The following is a 26,494-nucleotide window of genomic DNA, read 5'->3' on the forward strand; positions in this document are numbered from 1 at the left end:
CCCAAATTTGCCCCAAACCCCCCTGAATTTCCCTCAAATCCCCCAAATTTGCCCCGAATTTTCCCCAAACCCCCCTGAATTTCCCCCAAATCCCCCAAATTCCCCCCAAACCTCCCTGAATTTCCCCCAACCCTCCGAATTTTCCCCCAAATTTCCCCCAAACTCCCAAAATTTCCCCAAAATCCCCCAAATTTCCCCCAAATTTGCCCCAAATTTCCCCCAAACCCCCTTGAATTTCACCCCAAATCCCCCCTAAATTTCCCCCAACCCCCCGAATTTTCCCCTAAATTTCCCCCAAACTCCCAAAATTTCCCCCAAATTCCCCAAATCCCCCCACCCCCCCCGACTTTGCCCACCCTTGTTCTGGCAGAGCAGCAGCGCCGCCGCCAGCCCGCGGTTGACGATCGGCTCCTCGTCCAGGATCGTGGTGGACGAGGCCGAGAACTGGAACGGGGGGGGAATTGGGGGGTCAGGGGGGGACCCCAAAATCAGGGAACCCCAAAAACCCCCCAGGGACCCCAAAATCGGGGGACCCCAAAAACCCCCCAGGGACCCCAAAATCGGGGGACCCCAAAAACCCCCCCAGGGACCCCAAAATTGGGGAACCCCAAAAACCCCCAGGGACCCCAAAAACCCCCCCAGGGACCCCAAAATTGGGGGAGGGGAGGGGGGGGATCCTGGGTTGGGGTTTTATTTTTGGGGTGTCCTCAATTTTTTGAGGTCTCATTTTTGGGGTATCTCCAATTTTTGGGGTCTCCCAAATTTTTGGGGTCTCATTTTTGGGGTGTCCTCAATTTTTTAGGGTCTCATTTTAGGGGTGTCTCAAATTTTTGGGGTCTCATTTTTGGGGTCTCATTTTCGGGGTATCCCCAATTTTTGGTGTCTCACCAATTTTAGGGTCTCCTTTTTGGGGTGTTCCCAATTTTAAGGTCTCATTTTTGGGGTATCTCCAATTTTAGGGGCTCATTTTTGGGGTCTCCCCAATTTTTGGGGTGCCTCCAATTTTCATGGTCTCGTTTTTGGGGTGCCCCAATTTTTGGGGTATCCCCAATTTGAGGGTCTTGTTTTTGGGGTGTCCTGAATTTTTGGAGTGTCCCAAATTTTTAGGGTCTCATTTTTGGGGTCTCCCAAATTTTTAGGGGTTTCATTTTTGGGGTGTCCCCCATTTTAGGGTCTCATTTTTGGGGTCTCCCAAATTTTTAGGGTTTCATTTTTGGGGTCTCCACAATTTTTGGGGTCTCATCAATTTTTGGGGTCTCATTTTCAGGGTCCCCCCCTCCCATTTTCGGGGTCCCAAACCCCATTTTTGGCATCCCCCATCCCATTTTTAGGGTTTCTCCCCCCATTTTTGGGTCTCCCCTCCCCATTTTCAGTGTCCCTGATCCCATTTTTTGGGTTTCTCCCCATTTTCGAGGTCCTCCACCCCATTTTTTTGGGTCCCAAAGCCCATTTTCGGGGTCCCCTCCCCAGTTTTTGGATCCCTGATCCCATTTTTGGGTCTCCCCTTCCCATTTTCAGGGTCCCTGACCCCATTTTTGGGGTTTCTCCCCCCATTTTCGTGTCCCCCTCCCCATTTTTGGGGTTTCTCCCCCCATTTTCAGGGTCCCTGACCCCATTTTTGGGGTTTCTCCCCCCATTTTCAGGGTCCCTGATCCCATTTTTGGGGTCCCTGACCCCATTTTTTGGGGTTTCTCCCCCCAATTTCGTGTCCCCCTCCCCATTTTCAGTGTCCCTGATCCCATTTTTGGGGTCCCCCTCCCCAATTTCGTGTCCCCCTCCCCACTTTCAGGGTCTCTGATCCCATTTTTGGGGTTTCTCTCCCCATTTTCAGGGTCCCCGATCCCATTTTTGGGGTTTCTCCCCCCATTTTTGGGGTCCCCCTCCCCAATTTCGTGTCCCCCTCCCCACTTCCAGCGCTCACGTCCTGCTGCTGTCTCTCCTCTGCCAGGTTCACGCTGCTCCACCCAACGTTCTCCTCCCCCTCCGAGTCCGGCGCCTCCGGGGGCGACGGGGGGCGGCCGGCGCGCTCCAGGGCCTGGGGACAACAATGGGGACACTCTGGGGACATTGGGGACATTGAGGGGATTTGGGACATTGAGGGGATTGGGGACATTGAGGGGACACTAGGAACATTGGAGACATTGAGGGGACACTGGGGGATTGGGGACATTGGGGAGATTGGGGACATTGAGGGGACATTGAGGGGACAGTGGGGACATTGAGGGGACATTGAGGGGACACTGAGGGGACAGTGGGGGTTTGGGGACATTTGGGATCATTTGCGGGATTGGGGACACTGGGGGACATTGAGGGGACACAGGGGACACTGGGGGATTGGGGACAGTGAGGGGACAGTGGGGGCTCTGGGGGATTGGGAGATTGGGGACATTGAAGGGACACAAGTGACACTGGGGACATTGGGGACATTGAGGGGACACTGGGGACATTGAGGGGACACTGGACACAGTGGGGGACTGGGGACATTGAGGGGACATTGGGGACACAGGGGATTGGGGACACTGGGGACACTGGGGGATTGGGGACATTGAGGAGATTGGGGACATTGAGGGGACATTGAGGGGATTTGAGACATTGAGGGGACAGTGGGGGATTGGGGACAGTGGGGACATTGAGGGGACACTGAGGGGACACTGAGGACACTGGGGACATTGGGGACATTGAGGGGACACTGGGGGGACAGTGGGGGTTTGGGGACATTTGGGATCATTTGCGGGATTGGGGACACTGGGGACATTGAGGGGACACAGGGGGACAGTGGGGCATTGGGGACATTGAGGGGACACAGAGGACAGTGGGGGATTGGGGACACAGGGGACATTGGGGGGACACTGAGGGGATTGGGGACATTGGGGGGACATTGGGGCATTGGGGACACTGGGGACATTGAGGGGACAGTGGGGGATTGGGGACACTGGGGACATTGAGGGGACACTAGGAACATTGGAGACATTGAGGGGACACTGGGGGATTGGGGACATTGAGGGGATTTGGGACATTGAGGGGACAGTGGGGACATTGAGGGGACATTGAGGGGACACTGAGGGGACAGTGGGGGTTTGGGGACATTTGGGATCATTTGCGGGATTGGGGACACTGGGGGACATTGAGGGGACACAGGGGACACTGGGGGATTTGGGACATTGAGGGGACAGTGGGGGCTCTGGGGGATTGGGAGATTGGGGACATTGAAGGGACACAAGTGACACTGGGGACATTGGGGACATTGAGGGGACAGTGGGGACATTGAGGGGACACTGAGGGGACACTGAGGACACTGGGGACATTGGGGACATTGAGGGGACACTGGGGGGACAGTGGGGGTTTGGGGACATTTGGGATCATTTGCGGGATTGGGGACACTGGGGACATTGAGGGGACACAGGGGGACAGTGGGGCATTGGGGACATTGAGGGGACACAGAGGACAGTGGGGGATTGGGGACACAGGGGACATTGGGGGGACACTGAGGGGATTGGGGACATTGGGGGGACATTGGGGCATTGGGGACACTGGGGACAGTGGGGGATTGGGGACATTGAGGGGACACTGAGGGAACATTGGGGACATTGAGGGGACATTGAGGGGACACTGAGGACATTGGGGGATTGGGGACATTGAAGGGGCACAGGTGACACTGGGGACATTGAGGGGACACTGGGGGGACACTGGAGACAGTGGGGACATTGAGGGGACACTGGGGGATTGGGGACATTGGGGACATTGAGGGGACACTGGACACAGTGGGGGACTGGGGACATTGAGGGGACACTGAGGGGACACTGAGGGGACACTGGGGGGACACAGAGGACAGTGGGGACACTGAGAGGATTGGGGGCATTGAGGGGACACTGAGGACATTGAGGGGACACTGGGGACATCACTGGGACATTGGGGACAAAGACAGGAGGACAAATTCCCCCATCCCAAAAGTGACCCCGAAATTCTCCCCCAAAAACTCCCAAAAACTGCCCCAAAACCCCCAAACCCCAATCAATAACCCCAAACCCCAATCAATGACCCCAAACCCCAATCAATGACCCCAAACCCCAATGAATGACCCCAAACCCCAATCAATAACCCCAAACCCCAATCAATGACCCCAAACCCCAATCAATGACCCCAAACCCCAATCAATGATCCCAAACCCCAATCAATAACCCCAAACCCCAATCAATAACCCCAAACCCCAACCAATGACCCCAAACCCCAATGAATGACCCCAAACCCCAATCAATAACCCCAAACCCCAATCAATGACCCCAAACCCCAATCAATGACCCCAAACCCCAATCAATGATCCCAAACCCCAATCAATAACCCCAAACCCCAATCAATAACCCCAAACCCCAACCAATGACCCCAAACCCCAATCAATGACCCCAAACCCCAATCAATGACCCCAAACCCCAATCAATGACCCCAAACCCCAATCAATGACCCCAAACCCCAATCAATGGCCCCAAACCCCAATCAATGACCCCAAACCCCAATCAATAACCCCAAACCCCAATCAATGACCCCAAACCCCAATCAATGACCCCAATGAATGACCCCAAACCCCAATCCCTGACCCCAAACCCCAATCAATGACCCCAAACCCCAATCAATAACCCCATTACCATTAACTCCTCCTGCTCAGGCCTGTTCCCAGCCAGCCCATAGGTCGGGATCTCACCCCAAACCCCAATCAATGACCCCAAACCCCAATCAATGACCCCAAACCCCAATCAATGACCCCAAACCCCAATCAATGACCCCAAACCCCAATCCCTGACCCCAAACCCCAATCCCTGACCCCAAACCCCAATAAATGACCCCAAACCCCAATCAATGACCCCAAACCCCAATCAATGACCCCAAATCCCACTGATTTAACCCCAAACCCCAATCAATGACCCCAAACCCCAATCCCTGACCCCAAACCCCAATCAATGACCCCAAACCCCAATCAATAACCCCAAACCCCAATCAATGACCCCAAACCCCAATCAATGACCCCAAACCCCAATCCCTGACCCCAAACCCCAATCCCTGACCCCAAACCCCAATAAATGACCCCAAACCCCAATCAATGACCCCAAACCCCAATCAATGACCCCAAATCCCACTGATTTAACCCCAAACCCCAATCAATGACCCCAAACCCCAATCCCTGACCCCAAACCCCAATCAATGACCCCAAACCCCAATCAATAACCCCAAACCCCAATCAATGACCCCAAACCCCAATCAATGACCCCAAACCCCAATCAATGACCCCAAACCCCAATCAATGACCCCATTACCATCAGCTCCTCCTGCTCAGGCCTGTTCCCAGCCAGCCCATAGGTCGGGATCTCACCCCAAACCCCAATCAATGACCCCAAACCCCAATCAATGACCCCAAACCCCAATCAATGACCCCAAACCCCAATCAATGACCCCAAACCCCAATCCATGACCCCAAACCCCAATCCCTGACCCCAAACCCCAATCAATGACCCCAAACCCCAATGAATGACCCCAAACCCCAATCAATAACCCCAAACCCCAATCAATGACCCCAAACCCCAATCAATGACCCCAAACCCCAATCAATGACCCCAAACCCCAATCAATGACCCCAAACCCCAATCAATGACCCCAAACCCCAATCAATAACCCCATTACCATCAGCTCCTCCTGCTCAGGCCTGTTCCCAGCCAGCCCGTAGGTCGGGATCTCACCCCAAACCCCAATCAATGACCCCAAACCCCAATCCCTGACCCCAAACCCCAATCAATGACCCCAAACCCCAATCAATGACCCCAAACCCCAATCAATAACCCCATTACCATCAGCTCCTCCTGCTCAGGCCTGTTCCCAGCCAGCCCGTAGGTCGGGATCTCACCCCAAACCCCAATCAATGACCCCAAACCCCAATCCCTGACCCCAAACCCCAATCAATGACCCCAAACCCCAATCAATGACCCCAAACCCCAATCCCTGACCCCAAACCCCAATCCCTGACCCCAAACCCCAATCAATGACCCCAAACCCCAATCAATGACCCCAAACCCCACTGATTTAACCCCAAACCCCAATCAATAACCCCAAACCCCAATCAATGACCCCAGACCCCAATCAATGACCCCAAACCCCAATGAATGACCCCAAACCCCAATCAATGACCCCAAACCCCAATGAATGACCCCAAACCCCAATCCCTGACCCCAAACCCCAATCAATGACCCCAAACCCCACTGATTTAACCCCAAACCCCAATCAATGACCCCAAACCCCACTGATTTAACCCCAAACCCCAATCAATGACCCCAAACCCCACTGATTTAACCCCAAACCCCAATCAATGACCCCAAACCCCATTGAATGACCCCAAACCCCAATCCCTGACCCCAAACCCCAATCAATAACCCCAAACCCCAATCAATGACCCCAGTCAATGACCCCAAACCCCAATCAATGACCCCAAACCCCAATAAACGACCCCAAACCCCAATCAATAACCCCAAACCCCAATCAATGACCCCAAACCCCACTGATTTAACCCCAAACCCCAATCAATAACCCCAAATCCCAATCAATGACCCCAAACCCCAATCAATGACCCCAAACCCCAATCAATAACCCCAAACCCCAATCAATGACCCCAAACCCCAATCAATGAACCCAAACCCCAATCAATGACCCCAAACCCCAATCAATGACCCCAAACCCCAATCAATGACCCCAAACCCCAATGAATGACCCCAAACCCCAATCAATGACCCCAAACCCCAATCAATGACCCCAAACCCCAATCAATGACCCCAAACCCCAATCAATAACCCCATTACCATCAGCTCCTCCTGCTCAGGCCTGTTCCCAGCCAGCCCGTAGGTCGGGATCTCACCCCAAACCCCAATCAATGGCCCCAAACCCCAATCAATAACCCCAAACCCCAATCAATGACCCCAAACCCCAATCAATGACCCCAAACCCCAATCAATGACCCCAAACCCCAATCAATGACCCCAAACCCCAATCCCTGACCCCAAACCCCAATCAATGACCCCAAACCCCAATGAATGACCCCAAACCCCAATCCCTGACCCCAAACCCCAATCCCTGACCCCAAACCCCAATCAATAACCCCATTACCATCAGCTCCTCCTGCTCAGGCCTGTTCCCAGCCAGCCCATAGGTCGGGATCTCACCCCAAACCCCAATAAACGACCCCAAACCCCAATCAATAACCCCAAACCCCAATCCCTGACCCCAAACCCCAATCCCTGACCCCAAACCCCAATCAATGACCCCAAACCCCAATCAATGACCCCAAACCCCAATCAATGACCCCAAACCCCATTCAATGACCCCAAACCCCAATCAATAACCCCATTACCATCAGCTCCTCCTGCTCAGGCCTGTTCCCAGCCAGCCCATAGGTCGGGATCTCACCCCAAACCCCAATCAATAACCCCAAACCCCAATCAATGACCCCAATCAATAACCCCAAACCCCAATCAATGACCCCAAACCCCAATCAATGACCCCAAACCCCAATCCCTGACCCCAAACCCCAATCAATGACCCCAAACCCCAATCAATGACCCCATTAAATGACCCCAAACCCCAATCAATAACCCCATTACCATCAGCTCCTCCTGCTCAGGCCTGTTCCCAGCCAGCCCATAGGTCGGGATCTCACCCCAAACCCCAATCAATGACCCCAAACCCCAATCAATGACCCCAAACCCCAATCAATAACCCCAAACCCCAATCAATGACCCCAAACCCCAATCCCTGACCCCAAACCCCAATCCCTGACCCCAAACCCCAATCAATGACCCCAAACCCCAATCAATGACCCCAAACCCCAATCCCTGACCCCAAACCCCAATCAATGACCCCAAACCCCAATCAATAACCCCAAACCCCAATCAATAACCCCAAACCCCAATCAATGACCCCAAACCCCAATCCCTGACCCCAAACCCCAATCAATGACCCCAAACCCCAATCAATGACCCCAAACCCCAATCCCTGACCCCAAACCCCAATCAATGACCCCAAACCCCAATCAATGACCCCAAACCCCAATCCCTGACCCCAAACCCCAATCAATAACCCCAAACCCCAATCAATGACCCCATTACCATCAGCTCCTCCTGCTCAGGCCTGTTCCCAGCCAGCCCATAGGTCGGGATCTCCCCCAGGGTCCGGCAGAATTCCGAGGTGGCGTTGAAGACGATGCTGCCCCCGCCCCCACCCCGGGGTTCGGAGCCCCCCGGGACCCCCCCGGGGCCACCCCGGAGCAGCTCCAGCACCTGGGGGGGAAAGTTTGGGGTTCAGCATTTGGGGTTTTGGGTTAAATCAGTGGGTTTGGGGTCATTCATTGAGATTTGGGGTTAATTCAGTGGATTTGGGGTTAATTCAGTGGATTTGGGGTTAATCCTTTCGGGTTTGGGGTTCATCATTTGGGGTTTGGGGTTAAATCAATGGGGTTGGGGTCATTCACTGGATTTGGGGTTAATTCAGTGGGGTTTGGGGTTCAATCAATGGGGTTAAATCAGTTGGGTTTGGGGTCATTTAGTGGGTTTGGGGTTAACTCTGTGGGGTTTGGGGTTCAATCAATGGGGTTAGTTCAGTGGGGTTGGGGTTAATTCAGTGGGTTTGGGGTATTTCAATGGGGTTGGGGTTCTATCAGTGGGATTTGGGTTCAATCAGTGGGGTTTGGGGTTATTCAGTGGGTTTGAGGTTAAATCAGTAGGTTTGGGGTTATTTTATTGAGGTTTGGGGCTATTTAATTGGATTTTGGGGGTATTTTCTTGGGGTTATTTCCCCATTTTCAGGATTATTTCATCAATTTTGGGGTTATTCAGTGGGTTTGGGATTCAACCAGTGGGATGTTTTGGGGTGCTGAGTGGGTGTTTTTTGGGGTGCTGTGGAGAGGAATTTTGGGGTGTTTTGGGGGATAATTTAGGGTACAATAAGGAGGAATTTGGGGTGCAATGAGGAGGAATTTGGGGTCTGAGGAGGAATTTGGGGGTGTCTGGGGGGATGTTTTGGGGGATATTTTGGGGTTCAGTGAGGAAGAATTTTGGGGTGCAATGAGGAGGAATTTTGGGGTGTTTGGGGGGATGTTTTGGGGTGCAATGAGGAGGATTTTGGGGTCTGAGGAGGAATTTGGGGTGCAATGAAGAGGATTTTGGGGTCTGAGGAGGAATTTGGGGGTGTCTGGGGGGTCCCACCTTGTCTCCCCCCCCCTCGCGCAGCTCCCGCAGCTGCCGCAGGCGCCGCCCCCGCTCCAGCTGCTGCTGCAGCTCCTGCTCTGCCTCGTCCTCCTCCAGGGCTGGGGGCGTCCCTGGGGGGGCTGCTTCATCTGGGGGACCCCAAAAGTTCATTAAATCTCTAAAAAACCCCATTAAACCTCTCAAAACCCCCTCAAAATGCCATTAAACATCTTAAAATCCCATTAAACCACTCCAAAATCCCATTAAACACCTCAAAAATCCCCCTCAAAATCCCATAAATCCCATTAAATCCCCCCAAAATTCCCCCAAATCCCCCTCAAAATCCCATAAATCCCCCTAAAAATCCATGAAACCACACCAAAATCCCATTAAACCTCCTCAAAATTCAATTAAACCACTCCAAAATCCCCAAAATCCCCCCCAGCTCCTGCTCTGCCTCGTCCTCCTCCAGGGCTGGGGGTGTCCCTGGGGGGGCTGCTTCATCTGGGGGACCCCAAAATTTCATTAAATCTCTAAGAAATCCCATTAGACACCTCAAAATCCCATTAAACCTCTTAAAATCCCATTAAACCACTCCAAAATCCCATTGAACACCCCAAAAATCCCCAAAATCCCCCTCAAAATCCCATAAATCCCCTCAAAAATCCATTTAACCACTCCAAAATCCCATTAAACCTCCTCAAAATCCCCTAAAATCCCCTCTCAGCTACCCTAAAACCCCCCAAAACCCTCCTAAAATCCCCCAAAATTCCCCAAGTCCCCTCCCCACCATCACTGCTGATCTCCATGTTCCCCTAAATCCCCCCCAAACCCCCCAAAATCCCTCAAAACCCCCCGAAAAATCCCCTAAAATCCTCAAAAAATCCCCAAAATCTCTCAAAATCCCCAAAAATCCCGCCTAAACCCCATAAAATCCCCTAAAATCCCCCCCAAGACCCCAAAAAAAACCCCAAATCCCCCTCCCACCATCACTGCTGATCTCCATGTTCCCCTAAATCCCCCAAACCCCCCAAAATCCCCCCAAAATCCCCCAAAAATCCCCCTAAAACCCCCCATAAACCCCATAAAATCCCCTAAAATTCCCCACAAGACCCCTAAAAAAACCCCAAATCCCCCTCCCACCGTCACTGCTGATCTCCATGTTCCCCTAAATCCCCCCCAAACCCCCCAAAATCCCCCTTAAACCCCATAAAATCCCCCAAAATCCCCCCCAAAATCCCACAAAATCCTTCTAAAACCCCCCCTAAACCCCATAAAATCCCCTTAAAACCCCCCAAGACCCCAAAAAAAAACCCCAAATCCCCCTCCCACCGTCACTGCTGATGTCCATGTTCCACTAAATCCCCCCAAACCCCCCAAAATCCCCCAAAAATCCCCTAAAATCCCCCCAAAAATCCCCACAAAATCCCCTAAAATCCTCCTAAAATTCCCCCTAAACCCCATAAAATCCCCTTAAAACCCCCCAAGACCCCAAAAAAAACCCCAAATCCCCTCCCCACCGTCACTGCTGATGTCCATGTTCTCTGTCCTGGTGTCATCCGAGGGCAGGGGGTCCTGGGGGGTCTCCTGGGGGGTCCCCTGGGGGGATTTGGGGCCGTTCTCGGGGTCCCCCCCGGGCCCCTCCTCATCCTCCTGCTCCCGGCGGCCCCGGCCCCGAGACCTGAGGGGGGTCAGCGGGGATTTAGGGGATTTTGGGGGGGATTCAGGGGATTTTTTGGGGGATTTTTGGGATTTTTGGGGGATTTAGGGGATTTTTTGGGAGATTTTTGGGATTTTTGGGGAGTTTAGGGGGGATTTAGGGGATTTAGGGTATTTTGGGGGGGATTTTGGGTTTTTTTGGGGGGGGATTTGGAAGGGATTTAGGGGGGAACAAACACAACACCCAGGACCCCTCAAATCCCCCCCCAAATCCCTCCTAGGACCCCCAAAATCCCCCCCAGGACTCCCAAAATCCCCCCTAAAACCCCTCAAATCCCTCCCAAACCCCTCAGGACCCCCCATATCCCCCATAAAACCCCTCAAACCTCCCCCAAATCCCCCCTAAAAGCCCCTGGGAGCCCCCAAATCTCCCCCAGGAGTCCCAAATTCCCCCCTAGGACCCCCCAAATCACCCTTAAAAACCCCAGGACCCCTCAAATCCCCACCCAAATCCCCCCCAGGATGCCCCAAATCCCCCCCAGGACTCCCAAAATCTCCCCTAGGACCCCTCAAATCTCCCCCAAATCCCCCCTAAAACCCCCCAGGACCCCCCAAATTCCCCCAGGACCCCCCAGATTCCCCCTAAATCTCCCCCAAGTGCCCCTCAAGACCCCCCAGGACCCCCCAATTCCCCCTTAAAACCACCCAGGACTCCCCAAATTTCCCCCTAGAACCCCTCAAATCCCCCCCAGGACCCCCAAAATCCCCCCCAGAACCCCTCAATCTCCCCTAGGACCCCCCAAATCCCCACCAGGACCCCTCAAATCCCCCCTAAAAGCCCCTAAAAGTCCCTGGGAGCCCCCAAATTCCCCCCAGGATCCCCCAGGACTCCCCAATATCCCCCCCAGGATCCCCCAAATCTCCCCCAAGCCCCCCAAATCCCCCCTAAAACCCCCCAGGACCCCTCAAATCTCCCCCAAATCCCCCAGGACTCCCCAAAATCCCCCCCAGGACCCCCCAAATCCCCCCAGGATCCCTCAAATCCCCCCTAAAAGCCCCTAAAAGTCCCTGGGAGCCCCCAAATCCCCCACCAGGACTCCCAAAATCTCCCCCAGGACCCCTCAAATCTCCCCCAAATCCCCCCTAAAACCCCCCAGAACCCCCCAGAATCCCCCAGGACTCCCCAATATCCCCCCCAGGACCCCGCAAATTCACCCCAATATCCTCCCCAGGATCCCCCAAATCCCCCTTAAAGCCCCCCAGGACTCCCCAATATCCCCCCCAGGACTCCCCAAATCCCCCTCAAATCCCCCCCAGGACCCCCCAAATCCCCCCCAGGACCCCCCAAATCCCCCCCAAACCCCCCAAATCCCCTCTAGGACCCCTCAAATCCCCCCAGGACCCCCCAGGACCCCCCAAATTCCCCTCAAATCCCCCCAAGACCCCCCAGGACCCCCCAAATCCGCACCTGGAGCCGAAGTCCCCCCGAGTGTCCCCCGGGGCGGTGGGCAGCAGATCGTCAGCCCTGAGCGGTTTCTCTTTCTTGCGCAGCCGGCGCACGCGGCGCCGCGCCCGCCGGAACGACACCGACTGGGGGGGACCCCAAAGTGAGCCCAAAGTGATCCCAAAGTGACCCCAAAAACATCCCAAAGGGACCCCAAAAAGACCCCAAAAAACCCCAAGCACATCTCTAAAAACACCCCAAAAAATTCCAAAAAAAATCCAAAAAAACTCCCAAAAAATTCCCCAAAATGCCCAAATCCACCCCAAATCCACCCCAAAGAGACCCCAAAAAATCCCAAAACCATCCCAAAGTGACCCCAACGTGACCCCAAAAACATCCCAGGATCCCAAAGTGAGCCCAAAGCCCCTCAAACCTCCCCAGTGATCCCAAATTCTGATCCCAAACCCCCCCAAATCCACCCCAAATCCATTCCAGGGACCCCAAAGTGACCCCAAATCCTGACCCAAAGCCCCCCAAAGACCCCAAACCCCCCCAAATCCAACCCAAATTACCCCAAGGACCCCAAAGTGACCCCAAATTCTGACCCCAAATTGCCCCCAATGACCCCAAATTGCCCCCAAAGACCCCAAATGCCCCCAAATCCACCCCAAATTACCCCCCAGGGACCCCAAATCCTGACCCCAAACCCCCCCAAACCCTCCAAAATTCCCCCCTAGTGACCCCAAATCCTGACCCAAACCCCCCCAAAACCATCCCCAAATTGCCCCCAAATCCCCCCAAAATCCCCCCAATGACCCCAAATCCCCCCAAAGTGACCCCAAATCCATCCCAGGGACCCCAAAGTGACCCCAAATCCTGACCCAAAACCCCCCTCAATGACCCCAAACCCCCCAAATCCACCCCAAATTACTCCCCCAATGACCCCAAATTCCCCCAAACCCCTCCCCAGTGACCCCAAATCTTGACCCAAATACCCCAAAATCTTTCCCAATGACCCCAAATCCCGACCCAAAACCCCCAAATTCTGACCCCAAACCCCCCCAAACCCCCCTAAAATGACCCCAAATCCTGACCCCAAACACTCCCAATGACCCCAAATCTCCCCAAAATCCCCCCAAATTGCTCCCAGTGACCCCAAATCCTGACCCCAATACCCCAAAATCTCCCCAATGGCTCCAAATCCTGACCCAAAGCCCCCCAAAACCATCCCCAAATTGCCCCCAATGACCCCAAATCCCCCCAAATCCATCCCAGGGACCCCAAAGTGACCCCAAATCCTGACCCCAAACCCCCCAAAATCCCCTCAAATCCATCCCAGGGACCCCAAAGTGACCCCAAATCCTGACCCCAAATCCCCCCAAAGTGACCCCAAATCCACCTCAATGTGACCCCAAATCCTGACCCCAAGCCCCCAATGACCTCAGACCCCCCCAATCCTGACCCCAACCTCCCCCACGGATCCCAAACCCCGCAAATCCACCCCAAATTTCCCCCCCAAGGACCCCAAACCCCCCCAAATCCAACCCAAACTCCCCGTCAGTGACCCCAAATCCTGACCCCAAACCCCCCCAAAATTCCCCCAATGACCCCAAAGCCCCCCAAAACCATCCCCAAATTGCCCCCAAATCCCCCCAAAATCCCCTCAAATCCCCCCAAACTCCCTCCCAGTGACCCCAAATCCCCCCAAAATCCCCTCAAATCCATCCCAGGGACCCCAAAGTGACCCCAAATCCTGTCCCCAAATTCCCCCAAATCCCTCCAAAGTGACCCCAAATCCACCCCAATGTGACCCCAAATCCTGACCCAAACCCCCCAAAAACCCCCAAATCCATCCCAGGGACCCCAAAGTGACCCCAAATCCTGATCCCAAACCCCTCCCCAAAAACCCCCAACCCCCCCAAAGTGACCCCAAACCCTCCAAATTCCCCCCCAGTGACCCCAAATCCTGACCCTAAATGACCCCAAACCCCCCAAATCCATCCCAGGGACCCCAAAGTGACCCCAAACCCCCCAAAATGACCCCAAACTCCCCCAGTGACCCCAAATCCTGACCCCAAAGCCCCCAAATTCACCCCAAGTTACCCCAAGGACCCCAAAGCGATCCCAAATCCTGACCCCAAATCCCCCCAATGACCCCAAATTGCCCTCAATGACCCCAAACCCCCCAAACCCCTTGCAGTGAACCCAAATCCTGACCCCAAATCCCCCCAAAATGACCCCAAATTGCCCCCAGTGACCCCAAATCCTGACCCCAAACCCCCCAAACCCTCCAAAATCCTCCCCAGTGACCCCAAATCCTGACCCAAAGCCCCCCAAATCCACCCCAAATTCCCCCAAATCCTCCCCCAATGACCCCAAATTTCCCCCCAAACCCCCCCAAAATCCCCCCCAGTGACCCCAAATCCCCCCAAAATCCCCTCAAATCCATCCCAGGGACCCCAAAGTGACCCCAAATCCTGTCCCCAAATTCCCCCAAATCCCTCCAAAGTGACCCCAAATCCTGACCCAAAGCCCCCCAAAACCTCCCCAAATCCATCCCAGGGACCCCACAGTGACCCCAAATCCTGACCCCAAACCCCCCCGGTGACCCCAAACCCCCCAAATCCAACCCAAACCCCCCCAGTGACCCCAAATCCTGACCCCAAATCCCCCCAAAATCCCCCCAATGCCCCCCAAAACCATCCCCAAATTGCCCCCAAATCCCCCCAAAATCCCCTCAAATCCCCCCAAACTCCCTCCCAGTGACCCCAAATCCCCCCAAAATCCCCTCAAATCCATCCCAGGGACCCCAAAGTGACCCCAAATCCTGACCCCAAATTGCCCCCAATGACCCCAAAGTGACCCCAAATCCTGACCCAAAGCCCCCCAAAATCCCCTCAAATCCATCCCAGGGACCCCAAAGTGACCCCAAACCCCCCCAACCCCTCCCCCCTCACCATCTCCTCGGGGCTCAGGTACTCCTGGGCCAGGCGGGGGAGGGGCAGCTCCAGGCTCTGGGGGGTGGGGCCGGGGGGGGGGAGGGGCCCGGGCCGGGGATCCCCCCCCGAGTCCTGGGTGCCCCCCGGGCCCAGGCGGAACGAGGCTCGGGGCGCGGGTTCGTCGTACTGGGGCAGCAGCGCCGGCGCCGCCGGGGCCTGTAGGGAAATGGGCACGATATGTTGCGATATGGACTGATATACCACGATATGTCACGATATGGACCCATCTATCGCGATATGTCACGATATAGACCCATATATCGTGATATGTCGCAATGTGGACCCATACATCATGATATATCACGATATGGACCTGTATATTGCAGTACATCACTATATAAACCCTTATATCGCGACATAGACCCATATATCGTAATGTGTCGCTATATAGACTCGTATATTGCGAAATGTCATTATATGGACCGGTATATCGTGATATGTCACGATATAAACCCATATATCGTGATATGTCACGATATGGACCCATATATCGCAGTATGTCACTATATAGACCCATATATCGCAATACGCCACGATATAGACCCATATATCGTGATGTGTCGCAATGTGGACCCATATATCGTAATATGTTGCGACATGTACCTGTAAGTCGCAATATGTCATGATGTGGACCCGTATATCACAATATGTCACGACATCAACCCATATATTGCAGTATGTTGCGATGCCGACCCGTATATCGCAATATGTCGCGATATAGACCCATATATCGCGATATGCCGCAATGTGGACCCATATATTGCAATATGCCACCCCTTATATCGCGATGTGTTATGATATGAACCCGTATATCACGACACGTCGTGATATGGACCCATATATCGCAATATGTCGCAATGTGGACCCGCATATTGCAACATGTTGTGATATGGACCTTTATATCGCGATATGTCGCAACGTGGACCCATATATTGCAGTATGTCGTGATATAGACCCATATATCGCAGTATGTCGCGATGTCGACCCGTATATCGCAATATGTTGTGATGTCGACCCGTATATCGCAATATGTTGTGATGTTGACCCGTATATCGCAATATGTCGCTATATGGACCCATATATTGTGATATGTCGGCTGACACGTCATGGTACGTCGTGACACCGACCCATATATCACAATATAGTCACTGGTATGTCACGATATCAAGTGATGCTGAGTGATATATCGTGACATCAAGCTATATTGACCGATATATCGTGATATATTCGCGATACATCACAATATCAACTGATATATCAAGATACACCTACACATTGCGACATTGAGCAACGCTGGCTAATTATCGCGATATACCAACAACACGTCGTGATAACAACCGATACCAGCTGATATATCATGATATATCCATATGTCACAATATATCGCAACATCAACTGGTATTACACAATATATGCACCGACGTGTCGTGACATTGATATATCACGATATATGAACCAACATGTTGTGATATGAACCAATATATCGCGACACACCAACCAATGTGTTGTTGCACCCAACGATATCAACCAATATACTGTGATATATCGGCGATACATCACAATATCAAGCAATATTAATTGATACATCTCCATGTATTGACTATATCGCGATATGCAGCAACGTATCGCAACGTGATGTCATGATATATCACGATACATGAGATCACACGTGTCGTAATGCCCGGCTGCATATCGTGATGTGATGTCATGATATATCGCGATATAAGAGTTGAACACACGCTATATCACAATGCCCACCCGCATATCGTGATGCAGTGTCACGATATATCGCGATATAAGAGTTGAACACACGCTATATCGCGATGCCCAGCCGCATATCGTGATGTGATGTCACGATATATTGCGATACTCGAGTTAAATCGTGGTTCCCAGCCGCATATCGTGATGTGATGTCGCGATATGTCGCGACAGGCGGTGACCTGCGGGGCGGGGCCGGGCTCCTCCTCGCCGTAGGGCTCGTAGGGGGGGCGGCGCCGCCGCAGCTCCTGATCCTCGCGCGCCTTGGCCGCCGCCGCCAGCGCCACCTGCTCCAGAACGTCCTCGCCCGAGTCCAGGACACCTGGGGGGACATGGGGACAGTGAGGGGACATGGGGACAGTGAGGGGACACAGGGGACAGAACGTCCTCGCCAGAGTCCAGGACACCTGGGGACAGGGACAGTGAGGGGACATGGGGACACAGGGGACAATGGGGACAGTGAGGGGACAGGGACAGTGAGGGGAGAGTGAGGGGACAGTGACAGGACAGTGACAGTGAGGAGACAGTGGGGACACAGGGGACAGAACGTCCTCGCCCGAGTCCAGGACACCTGGGGACAGGGACAGTGAGGGGACACAGGGGACACAGGGGACAATGGGGACAGAACATCCTTGCCGGAGTCCAGGACACCTGGGGACAGTGACAGTGGGGACAGTGAGGGGACACAGGGGACAGAACGTCCTCGCCAGAGTCCAGGACACCTGGGGACAGGGACAGTGAGGGGACAATGGGGACAGTGAGAGGACAATGGGGACACAGGGGACAGTGGGGACAGAACGTCCTCGCCGGAGTCCAGGACACCTGGGGACACAGGGACAGTGAGGGGACAGTGGGGACACAGGGGACAATGGGGACAGGGACAGTGAGGGGACAGTGGGGACAGAACGTCCTCGCCAGAGTCCAGGACACCTGGGGGGACAGGGACAGTGAGGGGACAGTGGGGGGACAGGGAGGGGACAGTGAAGGGACACACGGCACAACGGGGACAGTGACAGTGAGGGGACAATGGGGACAGAACATCCTCGCCTGAGTCCAGGACACCTGGGGGGACAGGGGACAGTGAGGAGACAGGGAGGGGACAATGGGGACACAGGGGACAGAACGTCCTCGCCAGAGTCCAGGACACCTGGGGGGACACAGGGGACAGTGAGGGGACAATGGGGACAGTGGGGACAGAACGTTCTCGCCAGAGTCCAGGACACCTGGGGACAGTCAGGGGACAGTGAGGGGACAGGGACAGTGAGGGGACAGGGACAGTGAGGGGACACAGGGGACAGCGGGGACACAGGGGACACCATGTCCTCGCCTGAGTCCAGGACACCTGGGGGGACAGGGGACAGTGAGGGGACAGTGAGGGGACACAGAGACAGAGGGGGACAGCAGGGACACGGGGACACTGAGGGGACACAGGGGACAGCGGACACTGGGAGGGGACAGGGACAAAGGGGACACCTCGGTCCAGGCGCAGACACCACACCCGCCATGGACACTGCCCTGTGACCCTTGGGGACAATCCCGCCCCGCTGTGCCCCCCGTCCCACCCCAATGTCCCCATGTCCCCAGTGTCCCCAATGTCCCCAATGTCCCCAATGTCCCCACTGACCCCTGTCCTTGAGGGTCAGCACCAGCGTTTGTCCCTCGGGGATCGAGGCCGGGTCGTGCTCCACCGTCAGTCCCTGCAGGTCCCGGGCGCTGTAACGCTCCTGGGGGGACAATAATGTCACCAACGTGTCACCAGTGTGTCACCAGTGTCACCAACATGTCACCAATGTCCCCACACTGTCCCCACCGTCAGTCCCTGCAGGTCCCGCGCGCTGTAACGCTCCTGGGGGGACAATAATGTCACCAACGTGTCACCAATGTCACCAATGTGTCACCAGTGTCACCAACATGACATCAATGTCACCAACACGACATCAATGTCACCAACATGTCATGCAATGTCCCCACACTGCCCCCACGGTCAGTCCCTGCAGGTCCCGGGCACTGTAACGCTCCTGGGGGGACAATAATGTCACCAGTGTCACCAAAGTGTCACCAATGTCACCAACATGACATCAATGTCCCCACACTGTCCCCACCGTCAGTCCCTGCAGGTCCCGGGCGCTGTAACGCTCCTGGGGACACCAATGTCACCAAAGTGTCACCAACATGTCATCAATGTCACCAAGGTCACCACAATGTCCCCCCTACCCCAATGATGTCCCCAATTCCCCAATGTCCCCACTGTCCCCAATGTCCTCTCAATGTCCTCTCAATGTCCCCAATCCCCCAAATGTCCCCAATACTGTCCCCAATCCCTTCAATGTCCTGAACTCCCCAATGTCCCCCCAATGTCCCCAATAATGTCTCCACTGTCCCCAGTAATGTCCCCCAATGTCCCCAAGCTGTCCCCAATGTCCCCAATCCCCCCAATGCCTCTTCCTGTCCCCAATCCCCCAATGTCCCCAATAATGTCCCCAATGTCCCCAATCCCCCAATCTCCCCAAGTTGTTCCCGCTGTCCCAAACCGCCCAATGTCCCCTCAATGTCCCCAATCCCCCCAATGTCCCCAATCTGTCCCCAATGCAATGTCTCCATTGTCCCCCATGTCCCCTCAATGTCCCTAATCCTCCCAAGCTGTCCCCAATGTCCCCACTGTCCCCAATCCCCCCCAATGTCCCCAACCCCCTCAATGTCCCCACTGTCCCCAATCCCCCCCAATGTCCCCAACCCCCTCAATGTCCCCACTGTCCCCTCCATGTCCCCAAATCCCCCCAATGTCCCCAATGTCCCCTCCATGTCCCCACTCCCCAAGCTGTCCCCACTGTCCCCAATCCCCCCAATGTCCCCTCAATCCCCCAATCCCCCCAATGTCCCCTCAATGTCCCCAATCCCCTCAATGTCCTCAACCCCCTCCATGTCCCCAATGTCCCCAATAATGTCCCCAATAATGTCCCCTGTCCCCTCACCCTGCGGCGCCGCTGGAACTCCTCCTCCACCAGGGGGCTGATCCCGAACTCCTGATCCATCTCCTCCAGCAGCCGGGCCTGAGGGCTCCCAGTTAGACCAGTATGGGACTGGGACAAACTGGGACAGGCTGGGGACACCCTGAGAGCTCCCAGTTAAACCAGTATGGGACTGGGACAAACTGGGACAGGCTGGGGACAAACTGGGACAGGCTGGGGACACACTGGGGACACCCTGAGAGCTCCCAGTTAAACCAGTCTGGACACTGGGGGCACTGGGACAGGCTGGGGACAAACTGGGGACACACTGGGGACAAAATGGGGACACCCTGGGGACACTCCCAGTTAAACCAGTATGGATACTGGGACACCCCTGGATTTTAGCAACACTCATAAAAAATTTAACACAAAAATAATAAAAAAAAAAACTTAAAAATTTCAAGTAACTTTTAAAAATTTAAAATAATATTTAAAACTTAATTTTTTTAAAAAAATTAAAAGCTAAAAATAACTTGAATAATTAAAATATAACTTAAAATAGTTTAATTTTTTTAATTAATAATTAAAATAAAAATTCAAAATTTTGGGCAGCAAATTGAAATTTTAAAAAATCCTGAATTTCAACCAGAAAAATTTTTTGAGAGGAAAAATTCAACTCCCAACACCTTTAATATTTAGAAAACTTTTAACTAAAAATCCTGAAATTTAACACAAAATTTTCAGTCACTCCACAACTCCAGATAAAAATCAGAATTTTGAGTGAAAACACACCCCAAAAAAATGTAAAAAAATTTAAAATCAAAAAAATCAGAAAAAAATAAAAAAATCCCCCAAAAAATCCCGAAAGATAAAAAAAAATCCCCCCAAAAATCCCCAAAAAATAAAAAAAATCCAAAAAATAAAAAAATCCAAAAAAATAAAAAAAATTTAAAAATTAAAAAAAATTCCAAAAAAATCCCCAAAAAAAATAAAAAAATCAAAAAATATCCAAAAAAATTCCCAAAAGATTCCCAAAAAATCCCCAAAAAAATTCCCAAAAAATAAAAAAAAATCAAAAAAACCCCCAAAAAAATAAAAAAAAATCAAAAAGAATCCAAACAAATTCCCAAAAAATTCCCAAAAAAGCCCCCAAAAAAATCCCAAAAATATTTAAAAAATCAAAAAAATCCAAAAAACTAAACAAAAACTCCAAAAAAATCAAAAAAATTCCCAAAAAATTCCCAAAAAATCCCCCCAAAAAATCCCAAAAATATTAAAAAAAATCCAAAAAAATAAAAAAAAAAATAAAAAAAATCCAAAAAATTCCCCAAAAATATCCAAAAAAAACAAAACAAAAACCAAAAAACCTAAAAAAAATTAAAAAAAATCCCAAAAAATTCCCAAAAAATTCCAAAAAAAATCCCAAAAATATCCAAAAAAATTCCAAAAAAAATTTTAAAAAAAACCCAAAAAAATTTAAAAAAAATTTTAAAAAATCAAATTTTCAGCTGTAAAACCCCCAAAAACTGGGTTTAACCCGCTGATTTTGTGCTGAAATTGGGACAGTTTGGGGCTTTTTTAGGATTTTATGATTTTTTGGTTTTTTTAGGATTTTTTTTTTCATTTTTTTGGTTTTCCTCACCCTTTTTTCCGCCAGCTCCTTCTCCCTCTGCAGCGCGCGGCTGCGCTCGATCCACGCGGCCGCGTCGTCCAGCCACGGCTCCTCCTCCCCCAGCGTCTTCACCTTCCTTTGTGGGGCAAAAAAATCAAATTTTGGGATTCCCCAAACCTCTAAAAATTCACCTTGAACCCCCAAATTATTCCTGGATTATTTTCCACTCCCTAAAATTTCATTTTTTATCAGCGCTCTTAAATTTAATTTTTTTTTCTTCTTTGAATTCTGAACCAAAATTTTTTTTTGCACCGCAAAATTTCCCTCCTGGGTTTGAATTTCATCCCAAAAATTTTAATTCCTGCCCTTCAAATCCTAAAATATTCCATCCTGGGTGGGTACAAATTGTTTCCAAATTTGTTCTAACTCCATCCAAAATTTTTTTAAAATTTTTTCAGTTCTGCCCCAAAATTCCAAATTTTTCCTGAGACCCCCAAATTCACCCAAAATTCCCCAAAATCCCCCAATTTTTCCCAAATTCCTCCCAAAATCCCCCCAAATTCCTCCCAAATCACCCCAAAATCACTCCCAGCCCCCCCAAAAAATCCCAATTTTTCCCAAATTTCCCCCAAATCCTCCCCTAAGATCCCTGAAATTTCCCCAAATTCCCCCAAACCCCCTCCCAATCTCCCCAAATTTCCTCCCAACTTCCCCAAACACCCCAAATTTCCCCCAAATTCTCCCCAAATCCCCTCCCAGCCCCCCCAAATCCTTCCCCCAGCCCCCAAATTCCCCCCAATCCCCCTCCCAACCTCCCCCAAACTCTCCCTAAATCCCCCCAAAAATCCCCAATCCCTCCTGAATCCCCCTCCCAGACCCCAAAAATCCCCTTTAAACCCCCCCCAAATCCCCTTTAAATCCCCCTAAATGCCCTTTAAATCCCCAAAAATCCCCTTTAAAACCCCCCCAAAAATCTCCTTTAATCCCCCCTAAATCCACTTTAAACCTCCCCAGTCCCCCTTTAAACCCCCTCAAATCCCCTTCAAATCCCCTCAAACCCCCTCCCATACCCCAAATTCCCTCTCCCAAACCCCCTAAATCCCCTTTAATCCCCCCTAAATCCCCTTTAAATCCCCCAGACCCCTTTAATCCCCTTTAAACCCCCCCAAATCCCCTCCCAACCCCCCCAAACTCTCTCCCATTCCCCCCAAATCCCCTTCAAAGTCCCCCAGACCCCTTTAACCCCCCCAAATCCCCTTTAATCCCCCCTAAATCCCCTTCAAACCCCCCAAGTCCCCTCTAAAGCCCCCCCAAATCCCCTTCAAACCCCCACATATCTTTCTCTCAACAGCCCCAGACCCCTTTTAAATCCCCCCAATCCCCTTTAAACCCCCCCAAACCCCCTTTAAAGCCCCTAAATCCCCCTCCCAACCCCCCTAAATCCCCTTTAAATCCTCCCAATCCCCTCTGAAGCCCCCTCAAATCCCCTTTAAATCCCCCCAAACCCCCTTTAAAACCACAAATCCCCTTTAAAACCCCCCATAAATCCCCTTTAAACCCCCCCAAATCACCTCTAAAGTCCCCCCAGACCCCCTTCAAATCCCCCCAACCCCCTTTAAACCACCCCAGACCCCCTTTAAACCCCCCAATCCCCTTTAAAACCCCCCAGATCCTCTTTAAACCCCCCCAATTCCTCCCCCAGTCCCCCTAAATCCCCTTTAAACCTCCCCCAATCCTCTTTAAAACCCCCCAGACCCCCTTTAAACCCCTCACAAATCCCTTTGAACCCCCATAAATCCCCTTTAAAACCCCATAAGTCCCTTTCAACCCCCCCAAATTCTCTTTAAACCCCCCATAAATCCCCTTTAAAGCCCCCCAGACCCCCTTTAAACCCCCTAAATCCCCCTTCCAACCCCTCTAAATCCCCTTTAAATCCCCCCAATCCCTTTTCCAACCCCTTCAAATCCTCTTTAAAGCCCCCCCAATCCCTTCCCCAACCCCCTCTAACCCCCCCAAACCCCCCCGTACCCCAGTTTCTGGTTGAGCAGCCGTTTCTCCTTGGCCGCCGCCAGCTTCTCTCGGATCTCCTCGCGCTGCCGCAGCGCCAGGGGATTGATCAGCTCGGCTGCCACGGGCTCCTCCTTGGTGCCAGCCTCTGAATGGGGGGACAGCAAAAAAACAAATAAATATCAGCTCCAAAACAGCCAAAATCAGCCAAAAATCAACCAAAAATCAGCCCCAAAAACGGCCAAAATCAGCCCCAAAATCAGCGCCAGGGGATTGATCAGCTCGGCTGCCACGGGCTCCTCCTTGGTGCCAGCCTCTGCTTGGGGGAGCAGCCAAAAAACAGACAAAAATCAGCCCCAAAATCAGCTCCAGGGCACCCCAAAACAGCCCCAAACCCAGCTGAAAACAGATAAAAATCAGCCCAAAACAAGCCCCAAATCAGCCCCAAAAGCAGCGCCAGGGGATTGATCAGCTCGGCTGCCACGGGCTCCTCCTTGGTGCCAGCCTCTGCTCAGGGGGACAGCCAAAAAACAAATAAATATCAGCTCCAAAACAGCCAAAATCAGTCAAAAATCAGGCCAAAATCAGCCCCAAAATCGGCCAAAATCAGCCCCAAAAACAGGCCAAAATCAGCCCCAAAAACAGGCCAAAATCAGCCCCAAAAACAAGCAAAAATCAGCCCCAAAAACAAGCAAAAATCAGCCCCAAAAACAGGCAAAAATCAGCCCCAAAAACAGGCAAAAATCAGCCCCAGGGCACCACAAAATCAGGCCCCAAATCAGCCAAAAATCAGCCTCAGGGCACCTAAAACAGCCCCAAAATCAGCCCGAAACAGGCCAAAAATCAGTCACAAAATCAGTCAAAAAAAAGGGGCCAAAAATCAGCCCCAAACAGGCAAAAATCAGCCTCAAAATCAGCCTCAAAATCAGCCAAAAATGAATCCCAGGGCACCCCAAAACAGGCCAAATATCAGGCCCAAAATCAGCCCAAAACAGCCCCAGAATCGGTCAAAAATCAGCCCCAAACCCAGCTGAAAACAGGCCCAAAATCAGCCCCAAAATTGGCCCCAAAATCAGCTCCAGGGCACCCCAAAACAAGCCAAAATCAGGCCCAAGGCACCTCAAAATCAGGCCCCAAACCAGCCCCAGGGAACCCCAAAATTAGGCAAAAATCAGCACAAAACAGGCCCAATATCAGCCCCAGGGCACCCCAAAAACCAGGCCCCAAATCAGCTTCAGGACACCCCAAAATCAGCCCAGAAATCGGCCCAAAGGCAAAACAAAATAGGCCCCAAAATCAGCAAAAAATCAACCCCAAAATCAGCCCAAGGGCACCCCCAAATCAGCCCCAAAATTAACTCCAAACATCCCAAATCAGGCCTGAAATCAGCCCCAAAATCAATCTTTGCACACTCCAAATACTGGCTCCAAAATCGGCCCAGAACACCCCAAAAATCAGCCCTGGGCACCCCAAATCAGGCCTGAAATTAGCCCCAAAATCAGCCCCAAGAAGTTCAAATATTAAACCTAAAATCAGCCCCAAAATTAAACTGAACATCCCAAATCGTGCCTGAAATCGGCCTCAAAATTAATTCCTGGACACTCCAAATATTAGGCATAAACTCGGCCCAGAACACCCCAAAAAATCAACCCTGGGCACCCCAAAAATCAGCTGCAGAACCCCAAAACCCAACCCCAAACATCCCAAAACCCCAAACCCAGGACCCCTCCTCACCTTTCTTGGCCGTGCTCGTTTCCAGCGGCTTCAGCCCCAGCTTGGCGCGGAGTTTACTGAGAAAAATAAAAAGGGGGGTCCAGAAGGGTCCCTGGGGTTTTTTTGGGGTCTCAGGGTTTTATTTTTGGGCTGGGAGGACCCCAAATTTTGGGGGGATTTAGGTAAAAGAAGAGGGGGGTCTCACTTGGTTTCTTCCACGCTCAGGGAAGATTCGCCTGCTGCGGATTTGGGAGGTGCTGAGGAGATAATTAATGAGTTATTGGTAATTAATTTGGGTGAGAAGAACTCTTCATGCACCCAAATGCCAATCATAGGTCCCAAATTCCCCTTTAGCCCCCCAAAAATTCCTTTTAGCCCCCCCAAAATCCCTCCCCAAATTCCCTCAGGGGGCTCCCCCATCCAAAGCTGCCACCCCCAAACCCCAGGGGTATCAAAACCCCCCAAAATTTCTTTAATTGCGCCCCAAAATCGCCTCCATCTCCTCAGGGACCCCCTCCCCACACTCCAAAACCGCCCTAAATCCCCTCAAAATCACCTCCAGCACCTCCAGACACCCCCAAATCCCCCCCAAAATTCCTCCCAAGCCCTCCCCATCCTCCCCCGTGCCCTCACCGGCCTCCTCCCGCTCCTCCTTCCTCTCCCTCTTGGCTCTCCGCTCGCCCTCGGAGCCTCCCCGGCCATGGCCGCTCCTCCCGGGCTCCTCAGCGCCTCCGCGCCGGGAGGAACCGGAGCCTCCCCCGGAGCCACCGCGCTCCCCGCGGGAGCGGCTGCGCTTCCCGCGCCGTTCCCCGCCGCGGTGCCGGTGTTTGCGGTGCTCGCGGGTCCGCCCCGCGCTGCCGCCGCTGCCCGTCCCGGTCGCTCCCGGGGTCTCCTCGGTCCCCTCGGCCGCGCCGCGCTCCCGGTGCTTCTTGGAGGCGCCCATGGCCGCGCCACCACTTCCGGGCGAGAGCGGAACTTCCGGTCGTTACCACGGCGACGCTTCCGGTGCGCGGCTACTTCCGGCGGAGCGCCGTGCTGATTGGCCGAGCTATAGGCGGGAATGAGAGGGTGCTGTGGGATGAACCATTCTGCGGGCGGAAGGGGGGAGCAGGGTGATTGTACAGCCGTCCAGTCCCCCC

General features: G+C 52.7%; 1 protein-coding gene across 1 annotated transcript in view; it reads right to left on the reverse strand.

The window, feature by feature from the left end:
* Positions 1–26,308, reverse strand: part of SART1 (spliceosome associated factor 1, recruiter of U4/U6.U5 tri-snRNP) — a 36,121-nt gene extending 9,813 nt beyond the window's left edge. Inside the window, exons 1-15 of the mRNA XM_033083625.1 lie at positions 25,989–26,308; positions 25,561–25,612; positions 25,377–25,432; positions 23,664–23,790; positions 21,666–21,771; positions 20,048–20,125; positions 18,700–18,799; positions 17,258–17,397; positions 15,276–15,473; positions 12,343–12,464; positions 10,736–10,896; positions 9,234–9,364; positions 8,139–8,309; positions 1,922–2,035; positions 357–444 (exon numbers count right to left, since the gene is read on the reverse strand). Of these exons, the coding sequence (XP_032939516.1) occupies positions 357–444; positions 1,922–2,035; positions 8,139–8,309; positions 9,234–9,364; positions 10,736–10,896; positions 12,343–12,464; positions 15,276–15,473; positions 17,258–17,397; positions 18,700–18,799; positions 20,048–20,125; positions 21,666–21,771; positions 23,664–23,790; positions 25,377–25,432; positions 25,561–25,612; positions 25,989–26,298 (1,954 nt within the window). The 5' untranslated portion in view covers positions 26,299–26,308. The remainder of the gene's footprint in view (positions 1–356; positions 445–1,921; positions 2,036–8,138; positions 8,310–9,233; positions 9,365–10,735; positions 10,897–12,342; positions 12,465–15,275; positions 15,474–17,257; positions 17,398–18,699; positions 18,800–20,047; positions 20,126–21,665; positions 21,772–23,663; positions 23,791–25,376; positions 25,433–25,560; positions 25,613–25,988) is intronic.
* Between the last annotated feature and the right edge of the window lie 186 nt (positions 26,309–26,494).

This window comes from Catharus ustulatus, chromosome 32 (genome assembly GCF_009819885.2).
Source record: "Catharus ustulatus isolate bCatUst1 chromosome 32, bCatUst1.pri.v2, whole genome shotgun sequence".
In the NCBI taxonomy this organism is placed as follows: Eukaryota; Metazoa; Chordata; class Aves; order Passeriformes; family Turdidae; genus Catharus; species Catharus ustulatus.